Source organism: Scyliorhinus canicula, chromosome 13 (assembly GCF_902713615.1).
Source record: "Scyliorhinus canicula chromosome 13, sScyCan1.1, whole genome shotgun sequence".
Classification (NCBI taxonomy): domain Eukaryota; kingdom Metazoa; phylum Chordata; class Chondrichthyes; order Carcharhiniformes; family Scyliorhinidae; genus Scyliorhinus; species Scyliorhinus canicula.
This window is the reverse complement of record NC_052158.1, coordinates 91,258,782-91,284,352: the sequence shown is the minus strand read 5'-3', so window position 1 is coordinate 91,284,352 and position 25,571 is coordinate 91,258,782. Positions and strand designations below refer to the sequence as shown.

General features: G+C 49.0%; 1 protein-coding gene across 6 annotated transcripts in view; it reads left to right on the top strand.

Moving 5' to 3' along the window:
* Positions 1-25,571, top strand: part of LOC119976738 — a 489,950-nt gene that overhangs the window by 421,492 nt on the left and 42,887 nt on the right. For all 6 annotated transcript variants that reach the window (XM_038817468.1, XM_038817467.1, XM_038817469.1 and 3 more), the window contains exon 6: positions 3,768-3,813. In XM_038817468.1, coding sequence (XP_038673396.1) covers positions 3,768-3,813 — 46 coding nt within the window. The remainder of the gene's footprint in view (positions 1-3,767; positions 3,814-25,571) is intronic.

Below are 25,571 nucleotides of genomic sequence, written 5' to 3'. Positions count from 1 at the left end.
AGTCTTATTTAGGACAGAACCCCTTTCCAACACCAGACAATGTTAGAAAACATGCCAGGTTTTGTTTGTCTTTCAGTGCCTCCCCATCTTCATCCCTAAGGCCTTTTTAAAGCGAGTGAGTAGGATCAATACGGGCTTTGTGTGAGCGAGTAAGGAGATCGCTGTTGGAGTGCAGGGGGGGAGGAGTGTGGTGGGTCGGCGCTGCCGAACTTTCGCAACTACTACTGCGCGACCAATATAGCTATGATTAGGAAGTGGGCGATGGGGGTGGGGGGCGGCATGGGAGCAGCTGGAGGTGGTGTCATGTAAAGGTTCTAGTCTGGGAGCTTTGATAACAGCTCCTTTGCTGGTCTCGGCGACCCGTTACTCCACAAGTCCGGTGGTGGTGGCGACACTGCGGATCTGGGGACATTGGAGGAGGTACAAGAAGGTGGAGGGAGCGTCAGTCTGGACCCCGATATGCAACAACCACAGGTTTGTCCCGGGTAGGATGGATGGTGGGTTCCAGAACTGGCAGAGGGCAGGCATCAGAAGGATGGGAGATCTGTTCATAGACGGAAGCTTTCCCAGTTTGAAGGCACTCAGGGACAAATTTAATCTGCCGCCAGGAAACGCCTTTAAATATCTGCAAGTACGAGCCTTCCTGAGAAAACAGGTAGTGGCCTTTCCGACGATGCCACCACTGAGGATACAGGACAGGGTGGTCTCCGGCACCTGGCTGGGGGAGGGGAAGGTGTCGGATATCTACCAAGGACTACAGGAGGTGGAGGAAACCCCGGTGGAGGAGCTCAAGGGCAAGTGGGAGGAGGAGCTAGGTGAGGAGTTGGATGCAGGTCTGTGGGCAGAGGTCCTGGGCAGGGTTAATTCCTCCTCATCATGTGCCAGGTTCAGTCTAATTCAATTTAAGGTGATCCACCGGGCACATATGACGGCAGCGAGAATGAGCAAGTTTTTGGGGTAGAAGACAGTTGTATGAGGTGCAAGGGCAGCCCTGCAAACCATGTCCACATGTTTTGGGCATGCCTGGGGCTTAGAGAGTTCAAGCAAGGGTTCGCGAGGGCAACGCCCAAGGTGCTTAACACATGGGTGGTGCTGAGTCCAGAGATAGCGATCTTTGGAGTGTCAGAAGACCCGGGAGTTCAGGGGCCGAAAGAGGCCGACGTCTTGGTCTTTGCCTCCCTTGTAGCCCGGAGACGGATTTTATTAATGTGGAGGGACTCAAAGCCCCCGAGTGTAGAGACTTGGGTTAACAACATGGCTGGGTTTCTCAGCCTCGAGAAAATAAAGTTTGCCTCAAGAAGGTCTTCGCTAGGGTTCTCTCAGAGGTGGCAGCCGTTCGTCGACTTTTGCGGGGAAAATTAAAATGTCAGCAGCAGCAGCAATCCGCAGGGGGGGGGGGGGGTGGGGGTGAGTGCTTCATTGTGATGGTGTGGGAAGACTGGGTCGTGTGGGGTAATGTCTATTTAATTGTTATTGTATATTCTCTTTTTACACTATGTTAATGTTCACTCTAGTTTGTTTTGTTATTATTGTTACTACTGTTTTATTATGAAAAATTCTGCAAAACCTTAATATAAATACTTAAAAAAAAAAGAAAACATGCCAGGCTTGAAATGTGTCTCTTCTGCTACTGGTTAAATCCCAGTGGCAGTGGGGTGAGGCCTTTGAGTGGACAATCAACTGGCCTACTTCTAAGTGGGCTGTTCAATGCCACACTCACCACTGGTGTAATTGTGTGGGGGCAGGGGTAGGTTAGTAAGCTGTGGGCAGGCCTTCTGCTGGATTTTCTTTGGTCACCTTGTTCCCCTCTACTGTCTCGGGTTGAGCTTGCTAGTTCACAACTATGGGGACCTCTTTGACTCTGGGCTGAATTTCCAACCTCATATCCTCTCCATCGCCGTAGTATTGCATAGCTCGACCCCTGCCTCAGCCCAACTTTTGCTGAAACTCTCCTCCGTGTCTTTATTACTTCCAAAGAGGACAATTCCACTGCTCCCTTTTCCCACTCTCCATGAATTTCAGTTCACTCAAAACTCTGTTGGATGCTGTGTGTATTGTATCCCGCACAGTTCATTACCCCTGAATTTGCTGCCGTACATTGCCTTCCAATCTCCCAATAATAATAACATAATAATAATCGCTTATTGTCACAAGTAGGCTTCAATGAAGTTACTGTGAAAAGCTCCTAGTCGCCACATTTCGGCGCCTGTTTGGGGAGGCCGGTACGGGAATTGAACCCGCGCTGCTGCCTTGTTCTGCAGTACAAGCCAGCTGTTTAGCCCACTGTGCTAAACCAGTCCCAATGCCTCAAATTAGAAATGATTGTCCTCAAGTTCACATTGCTCCATGGCCTCATATACCCCTCTATCTTTCTCCAGCCCAACAACGTGCCAAGAACTCTGCACTCCTCTTTGTGCCTGTAACCTCTTTGCCATTTCTTTGGTGGTTAGGTCTTCAGCTGCCTGGACCTAAGCTCTGAGATCCAATCCATATCCCCTTTCAGCCTTAACATTCACCCTCTTGACTGAGCCATTTGCGTCAAGCACCATTCTTAGCTGTTGTTTCTTCTCTGATTATGCTTCTAATAAGCCTCGGGATCTTTTCCTACATTAAAGGTGCTATCTAAACATACATTGTTGTTACTTCTTGCCTGGCTAGATAGCTCTGAGATTAAGGAATTTATTGTTTGGGGAATTCATACCATAAGTACAGATCATTTATTTGAAACAGAAATCTATTATTTAAAAGAACTGAATTTGAATGCCAAAGTATAAAGAGCAAGATGTTAACTTTAATTCAGTCTATAAGATAATTTCTGTTTAAATGGATATTATAACATTAATTGAATATTTTCTCAAATTTTCAATAGCAATTTGAAAATATGTGGTTGTCTTGAAGCATTTAATATTGATAATAGAAAAGGATTAAAAAAACAAATGACATTGAACATGATTGTCTTGAATTCCCATTTGGAGACATTTCAGTTAATTTGCTTTGTTTTAAATTTAAAACACACCTTTAATCTGGTGACAGCAAAAGCTCAAAATAAATCAGCTTTTCTATTCCTCGTAACTATTTCCTAGTATTGTATTAAGTTTCACGTTGAGTGCATGCATTTCCTGGGCAGTTCACTTTTGTGTCTGTTTCTTATTTGTTTTACACCCTATATTAGTTAATGTTTCTTTTTTTGCTTTCTGCTAAGCTGTTCCTTAAGTTACAACACTTAATCTAACAGCTTTTCTGAGATGAAGGTCAAGAATTTTTCTCTTAATTGAAGAAAAATAAACCCGAATTTTCCTTTCATAAACACTGTTATTAGTGTGCAAGTTAAAACTTCATGATTCATTTAGAAGAGGAAATTCAATAAAGTGAGACAGATGGGGGAAAGGTATAAACAAAGAAATGGCATGTGCTGGAAAACACTCCATTTGGATCACATTCTGGAATATGTGCTCAAAAATTTCAAATGGAAAATTTCACCAGCTGAAGTTTACACATTTTGCATTCCTATTTAACATTCCTGTGTTAGAGTTTGGTTGATTACAGTTCCTTCTGAATAAGACATGATTTACAAGAGTTCTTTTTTACCCCCAGAAAGCAATAATTTTTTTACCTGAACCAATTTCAACAAATTAATTAGGAAATGTCTAAATTTGGAATGGTTATACTTTGCTTTGGTTTTAAAACAAACTTGACAAGAAATACATTTGGATAATAAGCATGAACATTTCAAACCTGGAATTGAAACAGTTATCTTCTTTTTACAGGACCATGTGATTTCTCTGCAATCAGATGTCACCAGCATATGGAAGCGTATGTTTTATTTATGCCATGGAGAATTTTCTGTTTGTATGATTGTATTTCTGATGAACTCACTCTGTATGATATTTGTCTCTGTCCTAATGACCACTAAGTGCCCAATACTTTCCTATGCAGGAAGCTTATGTCAAACTAATTAACTTTTAATGAGAGGAAATCAACTGATTAGAATGTTTTTCTTGGCACTCTTGCCAATTAATTTTGTACACAGTCTCAAATGACTGTGGTTGGTCCTACATACTTACAGCGGGTTTAGCCGTACAGCACAGAGTGGGTTGTGCGTGTCTAGGAATGTTTACTTGAGTCAATTCGTTTGCAGACCTATTGTGGTGAGTTTGCTAACACGATTGTAATGACTAATTTGGGGAAGTTTGACAGAAAACTGCTGACATAAGTACTTCATTGTAATTTTGGGGTTTATTATTTTTAGTAAACAGTAAATGAAAGACGTTGCTGTGGCCTAATTAAGAATTAATGATTTGCAAAACATATTGTCTTCCTCAGTGAGGGTAGATTTGTGCAGAGAGAAGGTATTCATTTATATTTTGGTTCCAGAAGAATATTGAATGCAGATACTTATATCTAATTTTAATGTTTTACAGTTAGCCATATTTAAGTAAATTACTTCTTAAATGAATAAAACTAAAAGGGTTATATTCCTTATTTTGGCACTGTTGCTGATATAATTATTTGGAAGAGGTCATTCTGCTGTCTGGGATTTGCAAACTACAAATGTGCATTTTGATCATCCTTTTGATCCATCTTGGATGTCTCTTTTAAATGTGGGGAATCTATGATGGTAGCGGGTGGTGATTTCCTGCATTCAGCCATAGTTCCCAGTCATTATGCAGCCCTGAAAGAATATGTCTTCAACTGTACCTGATTCATGGGTGAAAAAGAAGAAAATAGAACAACTGTGTTTGTGAGTAGCAATCTGATTCTTCAAATTGCAGAATAAAAAAAGATAATCTCAGTAGAAACAAAGGCATATAAAATCCAACTTCAGAAAAATAATTTAATAAGGTGTAGCACTTCATTAAAATATTCCTGTGGAAGATTAAAAAGGAAATAACAATTCATGCTAATGGCACCAGATCAATATTTTCCTTCACATCTCTTAATTTACCAATTGGCTATTAGTTTATGCCCATTATGTGCTCTGAGCTTTCGACAACTTATCTGTTGATTGGTTTTAGCTTCAAGTTCTGTAAATATTTGCGTGCATGAGCAATAATTATAAGGAAAATGTGTGACACTTTCAAAAATTTTCTTTATTATACTTTGGTGAATATGGATTGGGCTTTGTAACACAAGTTGATACGAGTCATAAATAGGTACCTCCCAGACACAATTACGGTACAAACTCATGTATTGCTCTCTGTCCATGTATAGTGTAGCTCTGTTTATGCACATGTGTGCATATGTGCAAAAATCTGCTTATCATCAAGATCACCAGTAAAATGTCCAGTAGAAAGTTGAAATATCTGAGAGATCATTCACTGAATTGGAAAAATTTGCAAATGGAATTTAACACGTTCCAAGGCAGGCTATTGGACATTACCAGTGACTGCAAAATTGAATCTGTAATTTTTTGATGATGTTTCCCTATCCTTGCCGAAATGTGCTGTGGATGACTCTGTAATAGAATTACATGGCAGTTTTGTTTGGTGCAGGCACCATAACTAATGCAGGTGAGGGCAGATTGTACATTATAATTAGCACATTTGTGTCTGCAGACAAATTATTCTCTATTCTTCTTAAAGATGTACCTTCATGCTGTAGTATACAGGGATTTGTGGCATGGTCTAACGGCTGCATGAACAGGTGCACGGCACAGCCGGTAGATGCCGAGAGGTCCCTCTTCCGGGATCAACCCAGCTCTCCACACCTCGCGAGATCTAACAGGATCTCGCGAGACGTCATGATCTGAATCCCGTCCATTGTGGGTGGGATCAGTTTTCGGAAAATCTGCATATTAGAGTGAGACAGCTAGGCTCATTCTAATATGCACTTGCCTGGTTTAACAAGGCCTTGAGATCTCACTTTTTCGCCTTGGAGACTTCAGGAAAGCGCTGTTCAGTGCTGGACCCCAGAAAGAGATCCTCAGGTGGTTGGCCTCTAGGCAGGGTGCCACACTGGCATTGCCAGCCTGTCATCCTAGCAGTGCCACCTGGGTGACATTGCCACAAGGTGCCAGGCTGGCAGTGGCAAGGTGCCTGGCTGGCACTATTCCCACACCAGGGATCTAGCCCGGGGTGCCCTACCCATGAGAGATAGGATGCAGGGGGGCCCGAGAACCATCTTGTAGGCGAGTTTGGGGTGGGGGGGGGGGGGGGGAGGGGGGGGGGTGGGGGGGGGGCATCGCAAGATCAGGACACAATTTTTAAAAGCGGTCCCAATCTCCTCCTGCACTGAGGATTTCCGGAGTGCGGAGCACCTCAGTGCAGGAAATGGGACTAAATGTGGCCTTGGCGGGCAATCCCCGCTGAGGCCCCCAATTACAACAAAGTGGCTTTAAATAGCATGGTGTTTCTTGGCACTGAGAGCACCGGGAAACACCCGGCTAAACACATGTGGCACGGGACTCTGTTGAATTTTGGTTAGATCGGGCCCTTGATAACAATTTAGTAATTCATTACTTTGCTATGGCTGACTAAGTTATATTTCCAGATGATCACTGTTGTTCACCTACATGTGGTATATGTGCATAAAATATAAAATAATTCCAAACGTGATAAAGTGCTCATATAAAGTAACTAATGTTTTTTCTTATTTTAGTAATTTGTTTTTTTGGATCTGTCTGTCTACTTTCATATCCTGGTCAGAAACACAGACAAATATTCTGGACTCAGGTATTTTTAAGCCATGCGAAGATATCAGGGAACTGGCCCGGGGTGCATATCAATAACCAGTGAAAAATTGCGATTACATCTACATTTCCTCCACGATTCTGTTCCTTTGGAATCAAATTTCTTTGGATCCATTACCAGTAATAAAGTTATCGTCAGCAATTTGAATCATGGGGAAATCAAAAAATGGGAACCAATGTCACATGACTCTTTGAGCCACTTGTTTATAGGTTCACTGTTCTGCCACTGCAATAACAAACTAATTCAAATTATATATGCATGAAGTAGCAAAACCGATAGAACATGTGCAAATACCATCCATCACAAAGGTTGAACTGAATAGTTGAGCATTTCAGTTAGCCTTCTCGCGAACTCCAACATTATTGCCCACACAACTGCTGTACACTTATATAAGCTTCAAGCGATACAATAAAAATGTCACACAGGATGAACATTTTAATTCAAATAATTTAGCTCCGGCAAAGGCTACAGTCTAACCATTCATGGGTAGAAATTCCTGGGAAGGCCTTTTGTCAATGAATTTGAGGTGGGTGGCTGAGCTCATTCCATGAGTACTTGTGTACCCAGATTTGATGTCACAAATCTCAGTATGCCAGCACATTTTGAGCTTGCACCTCACCTTCTTTGATGTGACTGGGTTTTTAAAATAAAATTCATTCACGGGATGTGGGCATCACTGGCTGGACCAGCATTTATTGCGCGTCCCGAATTACCGTTGAGAAGATGGTGGTCAGCTGCCTTCTTGGACCGCTCCAGTCCATGTGGTGTAGGTACACCACAGTCCCTCTGGTGTAGGGAGGGAGCTCCAGGAGTTTGCAACAGTGAAGGAATTGTGATATATATTTCCAAGTTAGGATGGTGAGTGGCTTGGAGGGGAACTTCCAGGTAGTGGTGTTCCCATGTCCTTCTGCCCTTGTCCTTCTAGATGGTAGCGTTCACGGATTTGGAAGGTGCTGTCGAAGCAGTCTTGGTAAATTTATGCAGTCCATCTTATAGATAGTACACACTGATACCAGTGTACATAGGTGGTGGAGGCAGTGAATGTCTCTGGATGGGCTGCCAATCAAGCGAGCTGCTTTGTCCTAGATAATGTGAAGCTTTTTGAATGTTGTTGGAGCAACTCATCCAGGCAGTTGGAGAGTACTCCATTACATTCCTAATCTCCAACTTATAGATGATTGACCGGCTTTGGGGAGTTAGGAGGTGAGTTACATGCCACAGGATTCCTAGCCTCTGAACTTGTCTTGTAGCCACAGTATTTATATGGCTAGTCCAGTTGAGTTTCTGGTCAATGAAAACCCCCAGGGTGTTGATAATGGGGATTCTATTTCAAGAGGTCACGGTTAGATTCTTTCTTGTTGGAGACGGTCACTGTCTGGCTGTTATGTGGCACAAATGTTACTTGCTGCCTATCGGCCCAAGATGATTTATGGTCCAGGTCTTGTTGCATTTGAACACGAGCTACGTCAGTATCTGAGGAGTTATGAATGGGACTAAACATTGTGAAATCATCAGCGAGCATCCTTATGTTGGAAGAAAGGTCATTGATGAAGCAGCTTAAGCAGGTGCTCAGTTTTGCCATGTGGAGGAATATCACTGTGGCTTCTTGGTGCAGTGTAAGTGGGATGCTATCCTTCCTAAAGAAAGAGAAAACTATTTTGTATAAGCAAATTTCAGAATATAAAATGTGACTCCTTCTGACAAAGAAATCAGCCTTCATGGATTTACAGCTTCCATTTCCACCAAGATTGTGAGTATGTTGGACTGGAGTCAACTGAGGCCCAATTCTGACAGGATTGCTTGTCATTCTGCCAGTGCAGTTTCTTTTAGTGATATCTGCAAAGCCGAGTGAACAGTAGATGCAGCCAGTGCCTGGCTCTACTTCAGGCAAAATTTTTAAATCCTTTAAAGAAGCAACATAGAATTCCACAACTGGAATTCATGCTAAATAAAAACAGAAAGTGCTGCAAAAACGTAACAAGGCTGCATGCAACATCTGTGGAGATAGAAAGAGAGTTAATATTTTGAGTTGTATATGACGGTTCTTTGGAACTCATTCCCACTTCCACTGCTGTGTGGGTGGGTGTCACCTGTACACATATGGGATTTTCTGGCTGTTCACGCTGGCGGGATCTTACTGTCCCACCGATGGCACATCACCGCTGTGCGTTTCGCGGAAGCGAGGGGTGCGTTCCTCTGGAAACCCCGGAGACCACGGTGGGACCAGAAGGTGCCGCTCCTGGTCACTGGCGAGCCGTCCTCTGCTGCTGCAGAACAGGCTGCGAAGGATAGGAAAATCCCGCTCAATGGATTGAATTGAATGCCCCCCCTCCCCTTGTGAGCAGTCCAAGAAGCAGATGGCTGTTTGTGCAGGAGAGCCCACTACAATTCTGACTTCCCTCAATCGAGCTGGGATAGGGATGGAGGGCAAAGTCGAGTTAGGCCTTCCCGCATCTAGGCCAATTGAGGTGTTTAATCTCACTTTGCTGCTGGTATTCTGCCTCTGGAAGTGAGGGCTGCCCATGGAATGCAGACTTGGGGGGGAGGGATAGAACTTCCGATCTCCAGGTGGAATCTGGCGGCACTTCCCAAAATGCGCTGGGGGAACCCTCGGATCTCCTGAGTTACTGAGTATGCAGGAAACTGCCCAGGAAGTTTGGACTTTGATGTGTTGGGCAGGCGGGGTCTATGTGGACTGCGTTTGATGCAGTGTAGCGAGAGACAGACTTCCAACACTTGATGAGATGCAACACAATTTTATTTAACATTGATGCGCTAACAATTGCACACAAAGACACGAATCGGTACAAGAGAGGCTTTATTACCGTGAGATGTTATTCCCTCGACTGCAGCTGTAGAATGGCAGCTCAGGAGAGCTCATGAATATTTATACTGCTCCCTGTGGGCGGAGCTAGCTGGCAGGGGCTTACCGACAAACCTGTAATACAGGTACTGCTGTACATCCCCAATACAGGCACACACATATATATATACAGTGGTGGACCACCACATTCACCCCCTGTTAAGAATGAGTCCGGTGGGGGTGAAGTGAAACTATTATACATAAGCAGTGATTTATTTACAGAGGGGAGGAGTTTGGGGTGGGGGTGCCTGTCATAGGTTGAGTCTGACCGGCGGTCTGACGGTTCGTTGAGAGCGATGCAGCAGTGGTGGCCTCATCTGCACAGGCTGTGTCGGTGTCGACGGCATCGGTGGTGGCGGTGTTGGTACTGGCCAGTGGCTGGACGACTCCAGGAGCGTGCCGAAATCTTCCATGTCCTCTAGTGTGGGCAGGGGAACGAGGGATGGACCTAGTGGGGCTGATGTTGGGGGCACCGGGGAAAAGGATGGTGGCACGTGGGTGGGGAGGTGTGTGGGCGTGGGATCGGCAGCCGAGGAAGCCAGGTCCCTGAGCGAGACAGTATCCTGGCGGCCGTCGGGGAACTCCACGTAGGCATACTGGGGGTTAGTGTGGAGCAGGCGTACCCTGTCCACCAGAGGGTCTGCCTTGTGGAGTCTGACGTGCCTACGAAGTAGGACCGGCCCTGGAGCTGCGAGCCAAATCGGGAGCGACACCCCGGATGTAGACTTCCTAGGGAAGGTAAAAACGCGTTCATGGGGTGTGTTGTCAGTCGCGGTGAACAGCAGTGACCGAATAGATTGGAGTGCATCAGGGAGGACCTGCTGCCAGCGAGCGTCTGGGAGGTTTCTGGACCGTAGGGCCAGCTGGACGGTCCTCCATACCGTCTCGTTCTCCCTCACTACCTGCCCATTTCCCCGGGGGCTGTAGCTGGTCGTACTGCTGGAGGCGATACCCCTGCTGAGCAGGAACTGACGCAGCTCATTGCTCATGAATGAGGATCCTCTGTCACTGTGGATGTAGTCGGGGAAACCGAACAGAGCGAATATGGAATCGAGGGCCTTGGTGACAGTGGCAGACGTCATATCCGGGCATGGGATGGCGAAGGGGAACCTAGAGAATTCATCGACCACACTAAGGATATATGTGTTGCGGTCGGTGGAGGGGAGGGGCCCTTTGAAATCCACGCTGAGGCGTTCAAAAGGGGCGGGACGCTTTCACCAGGTGCGCGCGGTCAGGCCGGTAGAAGTGCGGCTTGCACTCAGCACAGACCTGGCAGTCTCTGGTGACTGTCCGTACTCCCTCGACGGAGTAGGGCAGATTGCGGGCTTTGATTTGGTGGTACAACCGAGTGACCCCCGGATGGCAAAGGCTCTCATGCAAGGCACGGAGCTGGTTCACTTGTGCACTGGCACATGTACCTCGGGAGAGGGCGTCTGGGGTCTCGTTGAGTTTGCCGGGGTGATAAATGATCTCGTAATTATAGGTGGAGAGCTCGATTCTCCACCGCAAGATTTTGTCATTTTTGATCTTGCCCCGCTGCGTGTTGTTGAACATGAAGGCTACCGACCGCTGGTCAGTGAGGAGGGTGAACCTCCTGCCGGCCAGGTAATGCCTCCAGTGCCGCATGGCCTCAACGATAGCCTGGGCCTCCTTTTCAACAGAGGAATGTCGAATTTCGGAGGCCGGAGGGTGTGGGAAAAGAATGCCACTGGTCTGCCTGCCTGGTTTAGAGTGGCGGCAAGGGCGAAATCTGAAGCGTCGCTCTCTACTTGGAAGGGCAGTGTCTCATCTACTGCGTGCATCCCGGCCTTGGCTATGTCTGAGCGAATACGGGCGAAGGCCTGTTGTGCCTCGGCCGTGAGGGGAAATTGCGTGGACTGGATCAGTGGGCGGGCCTTGTTCGCGTATTGTGGGACCCACTGGCCGTAGTAAGAAAAGAACCCCAGGCTTTGTTTGAGAGCCTTGGGGCAGTGGGGGAGGAGAAGCTCCATGAGGGGGCGCATGCGGTCAGGATCGGGCCCCAGTAGTCCGTTTTGGACTACGTAGCCGAGGATGGCTAAGCGTTCTGTGCTGAATATGCACTTCTCCTTGTTATAAGTGAGGTTGAGGAGAGATGCGGTGTGGAGAAATTTGGCAAGGTTGGCGTCATGGTCCTGCTGGTCGTGGCCGCAGATGGTGACATTGTCTAAGTACGGAAACGTGGCCCGCAGTCCGTACCGGTCAACCATTCGGTCCATTTCTCGTTGAAATACCGAGACCCCGTTAGTGACGCCGAAGGGAACCCTAAGGAATTGATAGAGGCGACCGTCCGCCTCAAAGGCAGTGTAGGGACGGTCCGATTTACCGATGGGGAGCTGGTGGTAGGCGGATTTCAGGTCAATTGTTGAGAAGGCCTGGTACTGTGCAATCTGATTGACCATATCAGATATGCGAGGGAGGGGGTACGCGCCGAGCTGCGTGTACCGGTTGATGGTCTGGCTGTAGTCCATGACCATCCTGTGTTTCTCCCCAGTTTTAACCACCACCACTTGGGCTCTCCAGGGGCTGTTGCTGGCCTCAATAATACCCTCCTGAAGCAGCCGCTGGACCTCGGACCTGATGAAGGTCTCGTTCTGGGTGCTGTACCGTCTGCTCCTAGTGGCGACGGGCTTGCAATCTGCAGTCAGATTGGCAAAGAGGGAGGGAGGGTCAACCTTGAGGGTCGTGAGGCCGCAAATGGTGAGTGGGTGTAGGGGCCCGCCGAATTTGAGGGTGAGGCTCTGGAGGTTACATTGGAAGTCCAGGCCAAGTAAAAGTGTCGCACAGAGGTTGGGGAGAACGTACAGGCGGAAACGGCTGAATTCCATGCCTTGTATGGTGAGTTTGACCAGACAGAAGCCCCGGATCGTGACAGAGTGGGATCCGGAGGCCCGGGAGATCTACTGTAGGCGCGATGGACCGCGAGGGAGCAGCGCCTTACCGTGTCCGGATGAATGAAGCTATCGGTGCTCCCGGAGTCAAGTAGGCAGTAGGTCACATGGCCGTTGCTGAGCACCGTCGTTGAAGCGGTAACCAGGTTGCGAGGACGGGATTGGTCGAGCGTCATGGAGGCGAGTAGCGGGCGATCGATCGAAGAGTCTGAAGAGTCCGATGAGTAGCGGCAGTGACCCGGGTCCTGTGGTCCAGTCCCAAGGGGAGGACAAAATGGTGACATCGAAGTATCTGCGGGGAAGAAGATGGCGGCGACCATGGAGCGCACGTGGCAGGGGTGGGGCAAGATGGCGGTGCCCACTGATCGCACATGGAGTCGGGAGAGGAAGATGGCGGCGCCCATGGTGCGCACATCGCGGGGGCGGCGAAAGATGGCGGCGCCCACTGATCGCACACGGACCTGGGGGAAGAAGATGGCGGCGTCCACTGGTCACTCGTGGCCCCGGGAGCAGCGGATGGCAGGGCCCATTGCGCGAGCGGCTGGGGGGAGAGGGAGAGGTCGGGCGCGTTAGCGGCAACTGCGCGGGCCTGACACACCACTGCAAAGTGGCCTTTCTTGCCACAGGATTTGCAGGTCGCGGTGCAGGCCGGGCAGCGCTAGCGGGGGTGCTTCTGCTGGCCGCAGAAGTAGCAGCGGGGACCCCCAGGGTGCGCGATGTGGTGAGCAGCGCAGGCATACTGCACGGGAGCGGCCCGAGTCGGGAGGGGGGTCGGTTGCGGGGTGCACGAGGGGTAGGTTGGGTGGGCCGCGCGTTAAGATGGGTGGGCGGGGTAGGATTGCACATTATGGGAAGCGACCGTCATAGAGAGCACTAAGGTCTTTGTCGCCGCCAGATCGAGCGCGGCCCCTTCCAGCAGTCATTGCCGGATGGGGTCCGATGCAATACCCGTCACAAAGGCATCTCACATGAGGAGGTTGGAATGTTCCGTGGCCGTGACAGCCTGGCACTCGCAGTCCCGTACTAGAGGGATAAGGGCCCACCAGAAGTCCTCAATCGACTCACCCGGTTGCTGGACGCGAGTGGAGAGTACATGCCTCGCAAACAGAGTGTTCGTCGACTGGACGTAATTTTCTTTGAGCAGTTCCATAGCCCGGGTGTAGATCGGCACGTCCTGTATCAGCGGGAACATGCTGGAGCTCAACCTTGAGTAGAGTAGTTGAACTTTCTGAGCTTCCGATGGTGTAGGGTCCGCTGAGGTGATGTAGGCGTCGAAGACAGCCAGCCAGTGGTTAAAGTTTTTCCTGGCGTTCGGCGATTGCGGATCCAGTTACAGGCGGTCGGGTTTAATCCTGATGTCCATGATTTGGGAAATCTCACGGTAATAAATTGATGCGCTAACAATTGCACACAAAGACACAAATCGGTACAAGAGAGGCTTTATTACCGTGAGATGTTATTCTCTCGACTGCAGCTGTTGAATGGCAGCTCAGGAGAGCTCATAAATATTTATACTGTTCCCTGTGGGCGGAGCTAGCCGGCAGGGGCTTACCGACAAACCTGTAATACAGGTACTGTCGTACATCCCCTAATACAGGCACACGCATAACAGTGGTGGACCACCACAAACATCTAACTATTTTACATGATCAACTGTGGGTTGACACTATGCTAACTTGACTGGAGACCTGAGGCTAGCCTGACCAGACTAACTGACTACCACATGGTGTTTGCACTGGCTATGCTCACGAGCTCTGACTGTCTCAGAGGCTGGATCCCGAGAGAGCAGGAAAACTGGTGCTCTCTGGCTTTATAGTGGTCATGTCCTGTCTGGTGATTGGCTGCTGTGTTCTGTGTGCTTACTGGTCATCCTGTGTGTCAATCACTGCCTGTCAGCGATGTTGATACTGGGAGAAATGGAGTACGAGGGATTGGGACTGGTGGAGGGTCTGGGATGGGCTGTGGAGTTGATGAGTTGTTGAAGCTTGCGTTCCTTACCACCTGTAAGAAACAGGAAAAGATTCTTGTTAAGACGTCGAATGATGCGAAGGATGAAATGAAACTGGGGTCAGGGACAGCTTTGAGAGAGAGTAAGACGGTGCTGCTGGAGAGGGATGTTGAGTGTCTTCATGTGGCGCCGCATGGCACTGAGTGTGGCTTTCAGGATGCGGCGAGAGCAGCAGTTGGAAGAATGTTGTATATCCTGGAGGTACCTGTAATCCTGGAGGTTACATGCAGGGTTGGAATTTAAGTTGAAATCCCCGTGGGTTAAGTCGGAGACGAAGACAGTCACTGAGGAAGGAAATATGGCTCTGAAACAATCTAGTCCACTCCTCCACCATACCCAGTACCTCTCCCATCACCCATGGCACCTTCCCATGCAATCGCAGAAGGTGTAACACCTGCCCCTTTACCTCTTCCATGCTTAACATTCCAGGCCCAAAACACTCATTCCAGGTTAAGCAGGTTTCACTTGAACCCCTTCCAATTTGGTCTATTGCATTCGCTGCTCCCAATGTGGTCTCCTCTATATCGGAGAGACCAAACGCAGACTGGGTGATCGCTTTGCTGAGCATCTTCGGTCTGTGCGCATTCAGGATCCTGACCTTCCCGTTGCTTGCCATTTTAACAAAAGACCCTGCTCCCATGCCCACATGTCTGTTCTTGGCCTGCTGCAACGTTCCAGTGAAGTGCAACGCAAACTGGAGGAACAACATCTCATCTTCTGGTTAGGCATGCTACAGCCTTCCAGCCTGAACATCGAATTCAACCACTTCAGATGATCAGTCCCACCTCAACCCATTTGTTTTCATTTCATTTTAACTGTCTTTTACCATTTCTTTCTTTCTTAATATACATTTAATTCCCACTAATCTTATCCACCTTTCCTGCACCTTTCTCCTCGTTGCTGCCCCCTACCCCTCCCCCCACACCTACAGTTCAACCTCTGATGTTCGTTTCCCTGCTGTTTGACCTTTCACATATTTTGTCCTCTATGGGGACTGCCATTAGCACTCTTTATCCTTGGCATCTGTGGCTATTAGCACCCAGTTTCCCTGGGTTTCTGTGGCTATGACTCATCTTTCATTCTCACTCCACAGTATAAATATTTCCCACTCTCTCTGTCTGTTAGCTTTGACAAAGAGCCATCAGACTCGAAACATTAGCTCTTTTCTCTCCCTACAGATGCTGCCAGACTTGCTGAGATTTTCCAGCATTTTCCTTTTTGTTAAAGTTTATATAGTCAGCTGCCCGGGCGTACAGGGCGTCCGTGATCTCACAGATGTACTTGTGGGCTGTAGCTTGTAATATTCTGCACAAGTCCATGCTCGAGCCCTGGAATGAACCAGTGGCATAGAAGGTCAGGGCTGCAGTGACCCTCATGGCCATCAGGGGTGGGTATCCTCCTTCTCCACAGGGTGCCAAGTCCACAAAGACATGGCACAGGTGCCACACTATGTACTTGTTGAGACAGAATCACCTGCAGCACATGCTGTCCATCATCTCCTCAAAAGACCAACAACACCTGGACACCGTGGGTAACCGTGTGCGTCCCCCTCTGGGTTTGTCCTCAGCCTGATGGGTAGCCGGGGCTTCAGAGTGTGCAGCGGCCCCCTCCACATATGGTGCCGGCACCAGCCTGCATCGACGCTGCTTCCTCCTTTGGCGTCTGGTCACCCAGGCTGCCAATAGCACCGTGAGGACATCCTCTGCAGGATCGACACCAGCATCCCACTGTGGTCTCTGTAAGGAGTTGGAGAAGGAGAGAGACCGACAATCAGTTAGAGCTTCCACCCCGGGACCGTCAGTTCCCCAAGCCTCCCTCGCCCTTACCTGTCCCGCCTTCTCTAAGTGCCATCAACCAAGCCAGTTGTGTTGGAAAACTTTGCTCTGCACACTCACCCACAGTCACAACAGGAGCCCCTAGACCTCAGACCCTTGCCGGGAACATTAGGTAGACCGTGGTCAGGTGCCCCCCGCTGATCCGCACACCCGCCCTATTGTGAGGATAAGTGCTGAAATCCAGCTCTTGAGTGTTTGATTGTTGGCTGCTGCCTCTACGGTGCTGACATCTCTAGAGTTTAGGCAAAGTGTTCAGGCTTCCAGGTTTGACTGAAATGCGATACAGTAATCACCACCTGTGACATGGCACATGTACCCACGAGAATCCACTTGAGAATATTTTGTTTATTAAATGGTCAACAGTAACAAAGATTTGAAAATCAATTATGCAACATTCCACACACGACACTAACCAGTAAACATCAAGGAAACATCACCATTCCATATTGGTACCAATACAAAGCTATATCAGCTAATTTTCACAAAAAAAAACACATGGTGTCACTCCTTGCAGGTCTCTCAGCACGGAGAAATAGAGGATAAGCCTGAATGTGTGTTATCAGGTCCATAACTTTGTATTAGAAATGATATGTCTATCAGTTTGTTACTTGTTCCACATATCAGTACCATTCTCCATCCCGGAGCCGCAGCTGTGTAGGCCCCGCCACTTGTCCCAATCTCACCAGAACCAAATCCACATATTCCACTGGCACTCAGGGTGCAGCCGAACATCCTTGACCTCCTGCGTGTTTAACCCACGGTGACGTGCCAGTTGCCTGCAGCACTTACCACACCAGCAACAGAAGGATCAGCAATCTGCAAAAGCATTGCTTCAACAGCGTCATCAGGTGACCCATTCAGATCAATATCTCGCACCAGGTCCCACAGCGTCGTCTTGCTTCAAACCGGATTGTCTTCTGGACTTATACGTCCCCCTGAGCCCGGTGTTCCAGGATCCAGGTATCTTAGAAAACATTGACCTTCTTTCCAGCAACAGAAAAGGAAGGAAACAGCAACAGCAGCCTCCAGGCATTTGCAGCCACCAGCAAGAGCAAACAACAAACACAACCTGCAGCTATGAAGTGCCCTCACAACTAACAGGGCTAATTCCTTCTTAGCAATAGCCTTCAGCTGTGAAGCTAGAAGCTGCTCACAGTCACAGGAAGTTAAAATGACCTTCAGCATACAACCAAGGACAGGGCTTAGTCCTGGATATGTTTGGTAGGACAGACAGGCAGCCGCTGTAGTTGGCCCTCTTATGGGTATCCACAATATTGAAACATGGCTTGAGGCATCAAAGATGGAAAGCCTCTCAATCCCCCCCAGGGGCGACACCCAAGCTAGAATGTTTTAGCTCCCCGACCAAGGCCAACCCACACTGATGGGTGTGTGTGTGCACCCACCCCCCCACCCAGCATTGGGGTGGCAGCTCCAGTGCCCTTGAGCTGCAGCCCGGAAAATGGAAATGTCTACTCACCTCCTCAATCTCCCTCAGCAGCCATTGTGCCAGCTTCATGTTTTTTTTAACAAACAATTTTATTGAGGTATTTTTGGCATTGTCAACAGTTACAGATAACAGAAATATGCAATCATCAACGGGAAACCAACACTTCAATCAAACCATGATGCACATACCCGCTCCTCTCCCATAAACACTACCCGCCTATTTATCCCTCCTACTCTACTCTAATCTCCCCCCCCCCCCCCCCCTGCTGACGTTCACTCTCCCGCGAAGAAGTCGATGAATGGCTGCCACCTTCGGGTGAACCCTAGTACAGATCTCCTCAGGGCAAACTTAATTTTTTCCATACCCAGAAAACTTGACATGTCCGAAAGCCATAGTTTGGTCTTCGGGGGTTTTGAGTCCCTCCATGCCAGCAGTGTTCGCCGCCGGGCTATCAGGGAAGCAAAGGCCAGAACATCGGCCTCTTTCTCCCCCTGGACTCCCGGGTCTTCCGAAACCCCGAAAATTGCCACTCCTGGACTCATCACCACCCTTGTTTTCAGCACCCGGGACATGACCCCTGCAAATCCCTCCCAGTAGCCCCTAAGCTTAGGACATGCCCAAAACATGTGTACGTGGTTCGCTGGTCCTCCCGCGCATCTAGCGCACTTGTCCTCTACCCCAAAGAATTTGCTCATCCGAGCTACCGTCATGTGGGCCCGGTGAACGACCTTAAACTGAATCAGGCCGAGCCTGGCACATGTTGCGGTTCAGTTTACCCTAATCAGGGCTTCCGCCCATACCTTGTCCTCCATCTCCCCACCGTGTTCCTCCCCCCATTTGAGTTTCAGTTCCTCCGTCTGGGACTCTTCCCCCTTCATGAGCACCTTGTAGATATCCGAGACTCTACCCTCCTCCTTCACCTCTAGAGACTATTCTGTCCTTGATCCCTATTGGCGGGAGGTGTGAGAAGGATGGTAACTGTCTGCATATAAAGTCCCGCACCTGTAAGTACCTAAAGTCATTTCCCCTTACCAGCCCAAATTTCTCCTCCAAACCCCTCAGACTCGCAAAGCTCCCCTCCAGGAACATATAGCCCACTCTCCTCAACCCCGCCCGCCACCATGTTCGAAACCCTCCATCCATGTTCCTGGGGCGAATTGATGATTATCACATATTGGAGCCCAAACGGACGCACTCACCTCCCCTACATGCCCCCTCCACTGGCCCCATATCCGCAGGGCCGCCCCCATTACCGGGCTGGTGGAGTACCTGGCCGGCGACAGTGGTAGGGGAACCGTGACCAGGGCTGCCAAGCTGGTGCCCCTGCACGAAGCCGCCTCCACCTGCTCCCAAATAGACCCCGTACCCACCATCCACTTCCTTAACATGGCTATGTTAGCCGCCCAGTAGTAGTTGATCAGACTCAGTAATTCCAGTCCCCCCTCGTTGCGGCTCCTTTCAAGCATCGCGTTCTTCACCCGTGGGGATTTTCCCGCCCAGACAAAGCTCATAATTATTTTGCCAGTCCTTTTGAAGAAGGACCGTGGGATAAAGATCGGAAGGCACTGGAAGATGAACAGGAATCTAGGGAGGATTGTCATATTTACAGTCTGCACCCTCCCCGCCAGTGCCAGTGGGAGTGCATCCCATTCCCGAAACTCCCTCTTCATTTGTTCCACCACTCTAGTCAAATTTAACTTGTGCAACCTGCCCCAGTGCGAACAGCAACGGGGAGAGTGAGCATCCCCCCCCCCCCCCCCCCCCCCCCCCCCCCACCTAGTCATTCCCTTCCACCCCTTTGCAGCTCTCAACGCAATCGCCAACAGCTCTATGGCCAGAGCGAACAGCAACGGGGAGAGTGAGCATCCCTGTCTGGTCCCGCGATGTAGTCTGAAATAATCTGACATTATCCTGTTCGTCTTAACGCTAGCTTTTGGGGCCTGGTACAATAGTCTGACCCAAATAACTAGTCCCTCCCCGAACCTAAACCGTCTAAGCACCTCCCACAAATAGCCCCACTCCTCCCGGTCGAAGGCCTTCTCAGCGTCCATTGCCACCATTACCTCCATCTCATTGCCCATTGGGGACATCATAATCACATTAAGCAATATTCTCAAGTTAGCTGTCAGCTGCCTGCCTTTCACAAACCCTGTATGATCGTCCCCAATCACCTCCGGTACACAGTCCTCAATTCTAATCGGCAGGAGCTTGGCATCCACATTGATCAGGGAGATTGGCCTGTATGACCCGCAGGATTCCAGGTCCTTGTCCTGCTTCAATATCAGCAAGATGGTGGCTTGCGACATCGTTGGCGGCAGCGTCCCTCTGTCCCTTGCCTCATTAAAAACCGGTCCCACTATCTCCGAGAACTTCTTGTAAAACTTTACTGGGTATCCATCCGGCCCCGGATGCTGACTGCATGGCCTTTAGGCCCCCCAATACCTCCTCCGCTCTAATCGGGGCCCCCAGCCCCTCCGCTAGTCCCCCGCCTACTTTTGGGAAGGTTAGTCCGTCCAGGAACCTTTTCATCTCCTCCGGCTCTTCCGGGGGTTCTGAAGTGGACAGCTTACTATAGAAGTCCCGGAATACCTTATTCAGTCCTGCCGGGTCCTCCACTCTGCTCCCCTCCCCATCAATCACTCTACATATTTCCCTGGCCGCCTCCTTCTTCCTGAGTTGCTGCGCTAGCAATCTGCTGGCCTTCTCCCCATGCTCAAACACCACTCCCCTCGCCTTCCTAAGTTGTTCCACGGCCCTACTCGTGGATAGCACCCCCAGTTCTGCCTGCAATCTCCGTCTCCCCCTGAGTAGGTCCTCCCCCGGGGACCCTGCATGTTCCTCGTCTATCCGGTAAATCTCCCTAACCAATCTGTCCATATCTGCTCTGTCCGCCCTGACCCTGTGAGCCCGAATTGAGATCAGCTCCCCACTCACTACTGCCTTCAACGCCTCCACAGGGTCGCTGCTGAAACCTCCCCCGTATCGTTCACTTGCAAGTAATTTTGCATACACTTCCGAAGTCTCTCAGACATCCCCTCCTCTGACAACAATCCTACGTCTAACCTCCATTGCGGGCGTTGGTAGTTCGCCCCCTCAACCTGCAGGTCCACCCAGTGCGGGGCATGGTCCGAGATAGTGATTGCTGAGTATTCCGTATTCTTTACCTCCCCTATACAGTCCCTGCTCAAGATAAAGAAATCAATCCTAGAATATACTTTATGAACATGTGAGTAAAACGAGTAGCGCCTTAATGTTGGCTGTCGGGCTCTCCATGGGTCCACTGCCCCCATTTGCTCCATGAATCCTTTCAGCTCCCTTGCCATTGCTGGGAGCCTACCTGTTCTGGGACATGACCGGTCCAGCCCCGGGTCAAGGGACCATATTAAAGTCCCCCCCATTATCAACGTATGTGAGTCTAGGTCCGGGATCTTCCCCTGCACTCTTTTGATAAAGTCAACGTCGTCCCAGTTTGGAGCGTATATGTTCACCAGCACCACTCTCCTCCCCTCCAGCTTGCCTCTTACCATAAGGAATCTGCCCTCGCCGTCTGCGACTACGCCCTCCGCCTCAAATTGAACCCGCTTATTGATCATAATTGCTACCCCCCTGGACTTAGAATCCAAGTCCGAGTGGAAGACCTGGCTAATCCAGCCCTTCCTTAGCCTGGTCTGGTCAGATACTTTCAGATGTGTTTCCTGCAACATAATTACGTCTGCCTTCAGAACCCGCAAATACGCGAACACACGTGCCCTTTTAACTGGCCCATTTAGTCCCCTGACATTCCAGGTGATCAGCCTGGTCGCCTCCCCCACCTGACTCCCTTGACTAGCCAATCTGCTAGCCCGGTGACTCATCCCTCCGGCTCCCACTTGTCTCACTCCCATTGTTTCACCGATCTCATCTCCCCACTCCCCAGCACACCATCCCCCACTCTGACCCACTGGAGCAGTCTCACTAAGATAAGAAAGATCAAACAAGATGTAAACATCAAACAGCACCATGAGGCTGCTCCAGGTACAATACAGTTCCAGCTGTGTACACAGACAAGTGTTAACCTACGTCCCTTTCTGAGCATTAACAAAATAACAGCGCAATAACCAAGTACCCGTACATCACTCATCCGAAACAAACATAAAAACCATAGACATAAATGAAACGAAAGCCCCCAACCAACATCTTTAATCCCCATTGCTGACCGGCCACCCTTTTGTTACAATACAGGCTCCAGCACACTCAGAAAGCACGACAAAAGGTACCCACCACAGCAGAAAAAAAAGGGAAAAACAGCAACAAAAAAGGAAAAAGACCATACGAGAACCCTCCCCCCCACACCCTCCCCTCCCCCCACAACCCTCCACAGGCAAAAGCTGCCCAAAAATACACCACATGGCACCTTTAAAGCAGTAAACAGTCGACCAGCAGTCCAGGCACAGTAGGCATCCCTTCAAACGGTAATTCTCGGGCCCTAGCTTGCGTCCGTGGGTCCTTTTTTCGAGACTAGCCCCTGATCCCTAGCGAAGTCCATTGCTTCTTCGGGCTCGGAGAAGTAGTGGTGTTGGCCCTGATGCGTAACCCAAAGACGGGCCGGGAAGAGCAGACCAAACGTCACGCGCTTTTTGAATAACACCTCCTTAACTTGTTTAAAGGCTGCTCGCCGCCTGGCCACCTCCTGGCTTAGGTCCTGATAAATGCGAAGAACACTGTTATTCCACGTGCTGCTCTTAGCGCTCTTTGCCCACTGCAGCACCCGCTCCTTCTCCACAAACCTGTGGAACCTGATCACCATTGGACGGGGGGGGGGGGGGGGGGGGGGGGGGGACACACAACCCCCCCCGGACGCATCTGTCTCGCCTGTACTCTGTGTGTCCCCTCCAGCTCCGGCGATCGCGGAAAGGCTTCAGCCCCCATCAGCTGCATCAACAGGTCCGCCACAAATGCTGTGGCATCAGTTCCCTCAGCCCCCTCCGGGAGGCCGATGATCCTTAGATTTTGACTACGGCTCTATTTTCCAGTTCCTCTACTCTGTCCAGCAGTCTTCTCTGTCTCTCCTTCAACCCATCGACTTCTAGCGCAGCAATCGTCTGCGCGCCCACCTGCTCCTCCACCACCTCTCCCAGCTCCTTAACTTTTTCGTCCTGGGCATCCAGTCTCTGGTTCAACTGATCCATTGCCTTCTAAAGTGGGTCGAAATTATCCCGCTTCAACGACTCAGAACTGCTTTTAATCACCTGCAGCATGTTTTCCAGCGCTTGCTGGATCGCCGGGTCCGAGGTAAGTAGGTCCGCCATCTTTGCTCCCGGGTCAGCTTCCCCTGCACCTTGCCTTTGTCCCTTCCTCTCCCGTTTTGCAGCTCAGGCTGCTGTGATTAAAGGCCAGATTGGTGCCATGCAAGCTCAAAGAGCTGCCACCTTGGCTGTAGATTGTATAAAGTGACCCAGCAAACTCTACTCCGACAGATTATTAGGATTGCTGCAAGGTCTTGCCCTGAGGGAGTGGCAGTGACTCCATGGAACACAAACTGCTTTTCTCAGAAGGAGAGCATTCATCCTCCCATCCTGCCACTCCACCAGTCCCATAACTATTGTCAGCTGTCAGCCAGCTAACCCTGACAGCTGCTGCGCATGCAAGATGATGCAGTCTGAAGCCAGGTCTTACAGGCACAGAGCTGCTATGATCATTTTTTAAGACCATCTGTAGTCTCCTCCATTGAAAGTCAGCACCTCCCACCAGCCACTCTACAACCATTGGGACAGCACTTTTGGAGCCATGGCGAGGTCTTCCAGGTTAGGCAGTGGCTCTTTCAAATATTTCAGGGTTTCTGCATTGTATTCAAGACAGTATGAGCATGGTTGCAGCACACCGAAAGTTTGCTTAATTAAATTTTGTGCGGCAGCGTGACTTTTAATGTATTCATTCTGAGCACTTGTATGTGGACTGCAGACCAGAGTTGTGATCAATTATGTGAAGACTTAATCTGTTTTAGTAATTCAATGAAAGTGACTGTCACATGATCCAGTTCTCACATTCCGATAGGCTTCTGATTACATCACGTAATATAATGATTATTTAGCCATTCAGTTTAATTCAATTCAATTCAAGTTGACCCAACAGAACAGGCAGTAAAAAAACAATTTTCCTGAATTAAGAGTAGTTAATTTTAAAAACAAGTTTCAGAATGATGTTATCTAGGAGAGGTTCTTTTTGCTAATTAAAATACCTCTGTGTTTGTTAATCAACTCTCTTTCCTCTCATCTAAAACACGGCAGGATATTGATCAGCACATGCAGCATTGACTTTTGTCACTAGACTCCAATCCGTGTGTAATATTATTAAAATAATCAAAACTCCCAGTTCAGCAGTTTTTGTAGAGTTTCAATGCCTATTGTGTCGACACCCATACTACATCTTATGATTATTGCTCTGTTGTGCTTTTGATAGGATTTTAATAGACACCAGAAATTTAACGTAAAAGCAAAATATTCTGGCTGCTGGAAATCTGAAATAAAAAACTGAAAATGCTGGAAACCCAGCAGGTCTGGCAGCATCTGTGGATGGGAAGTACAGTTAATGACACAGACTCAAAACATTAACTCTGTTTGTCTCTCCACAGATGCTGCCAGGCCTGCTGAGTTTTCCCACCATTTTCTGTTTTTACTTCAGAAAAATATGAACTGCTTTGTTTAAATGTACATGTTGTAAAGGCCCTTCCTGTCAATACCCTCATTTCCTATTTCTTTTGCTTTGTCGTTATCGTTTTTTGGTCCATGGATCTTTTATGGAGACATACCTTTAAGTTGAGCAGGGGAAATGTGTGCATGATGCTGTATTCAGTCCCACATTGACCCTGTATGCGCCAGAGCCTTAGATAGCTGAAGTGCATAGCCAGAAGATTTGTTTCTTGGTCTGGTCTAGATGATGATCTGGAATAATTGGTTAGCAAATGTACCATTTACGAAAATTGCAGAAATAAGCTGCCAAAAACGCTGTTACAACCATGGCAGGTTGACTTCTCATTTCAGAGTGTATATGGAACTTTGTGAAAAGGCAAACAAAAGATTGCAACTGTAATTGAGCTAAGCGAGGAAGGAAGACTTAACCAACATGGAAGCTAATTGTGAGAAGATAACTAACCAGAAACATACACAGAAAACTCAGGCTGTTAAGCTTGCTAAGATTAAGAAACACAGGTATATAAAAACGCATCGAAAGAAAGTAAATGCAGCAAATGTCCAAAAAAGAAAGAAAAGATCTTATGCAGGTCCTGAACTGAAACCAAATAGTCTAAAACCTGACATGGCACCAAAACCTATCTGAACGTCAAAATACTTCAGAAATAGATGTAGGGTGCAATCGAACGGCCTCGTCGTGCCCGACTCGGTGATGTGAAAAAGCCATTAAATCTCGCAAGAGGCTTCTCGCGAGATTTGAGACATTCAGAACACCTCATGACATCTTGCAATACGTCACGATCTGGGCACTTAGGCTCACTTAAATATGCCACTGCCCGATGCTCCGGAGTCCCGGGAACGCCCACAACTGGGAGACCTCGCCATGGCGCCGTTTAGCACACAACATGGACCAGGTGTAACGGTACCTAGGGGGTCTCCAAGGCCATTGGAGGCCCTGAGTCGTCGAGCTCTGACACACCCACTGCCACCTGGGCACCTTGGCACTGCCAGACTAGCAACTTGTCACTGTTAATTGGGTACACTGGCAGTGCCATCCTGGTGCCAAGTGAGGGGAGCTTGAGGACCCCCTAACAGGTAAGTTGGGGCATTGGGGGTAGGGGGGGTGGGGTCCAGAGGGCACGGAGGGAGTCC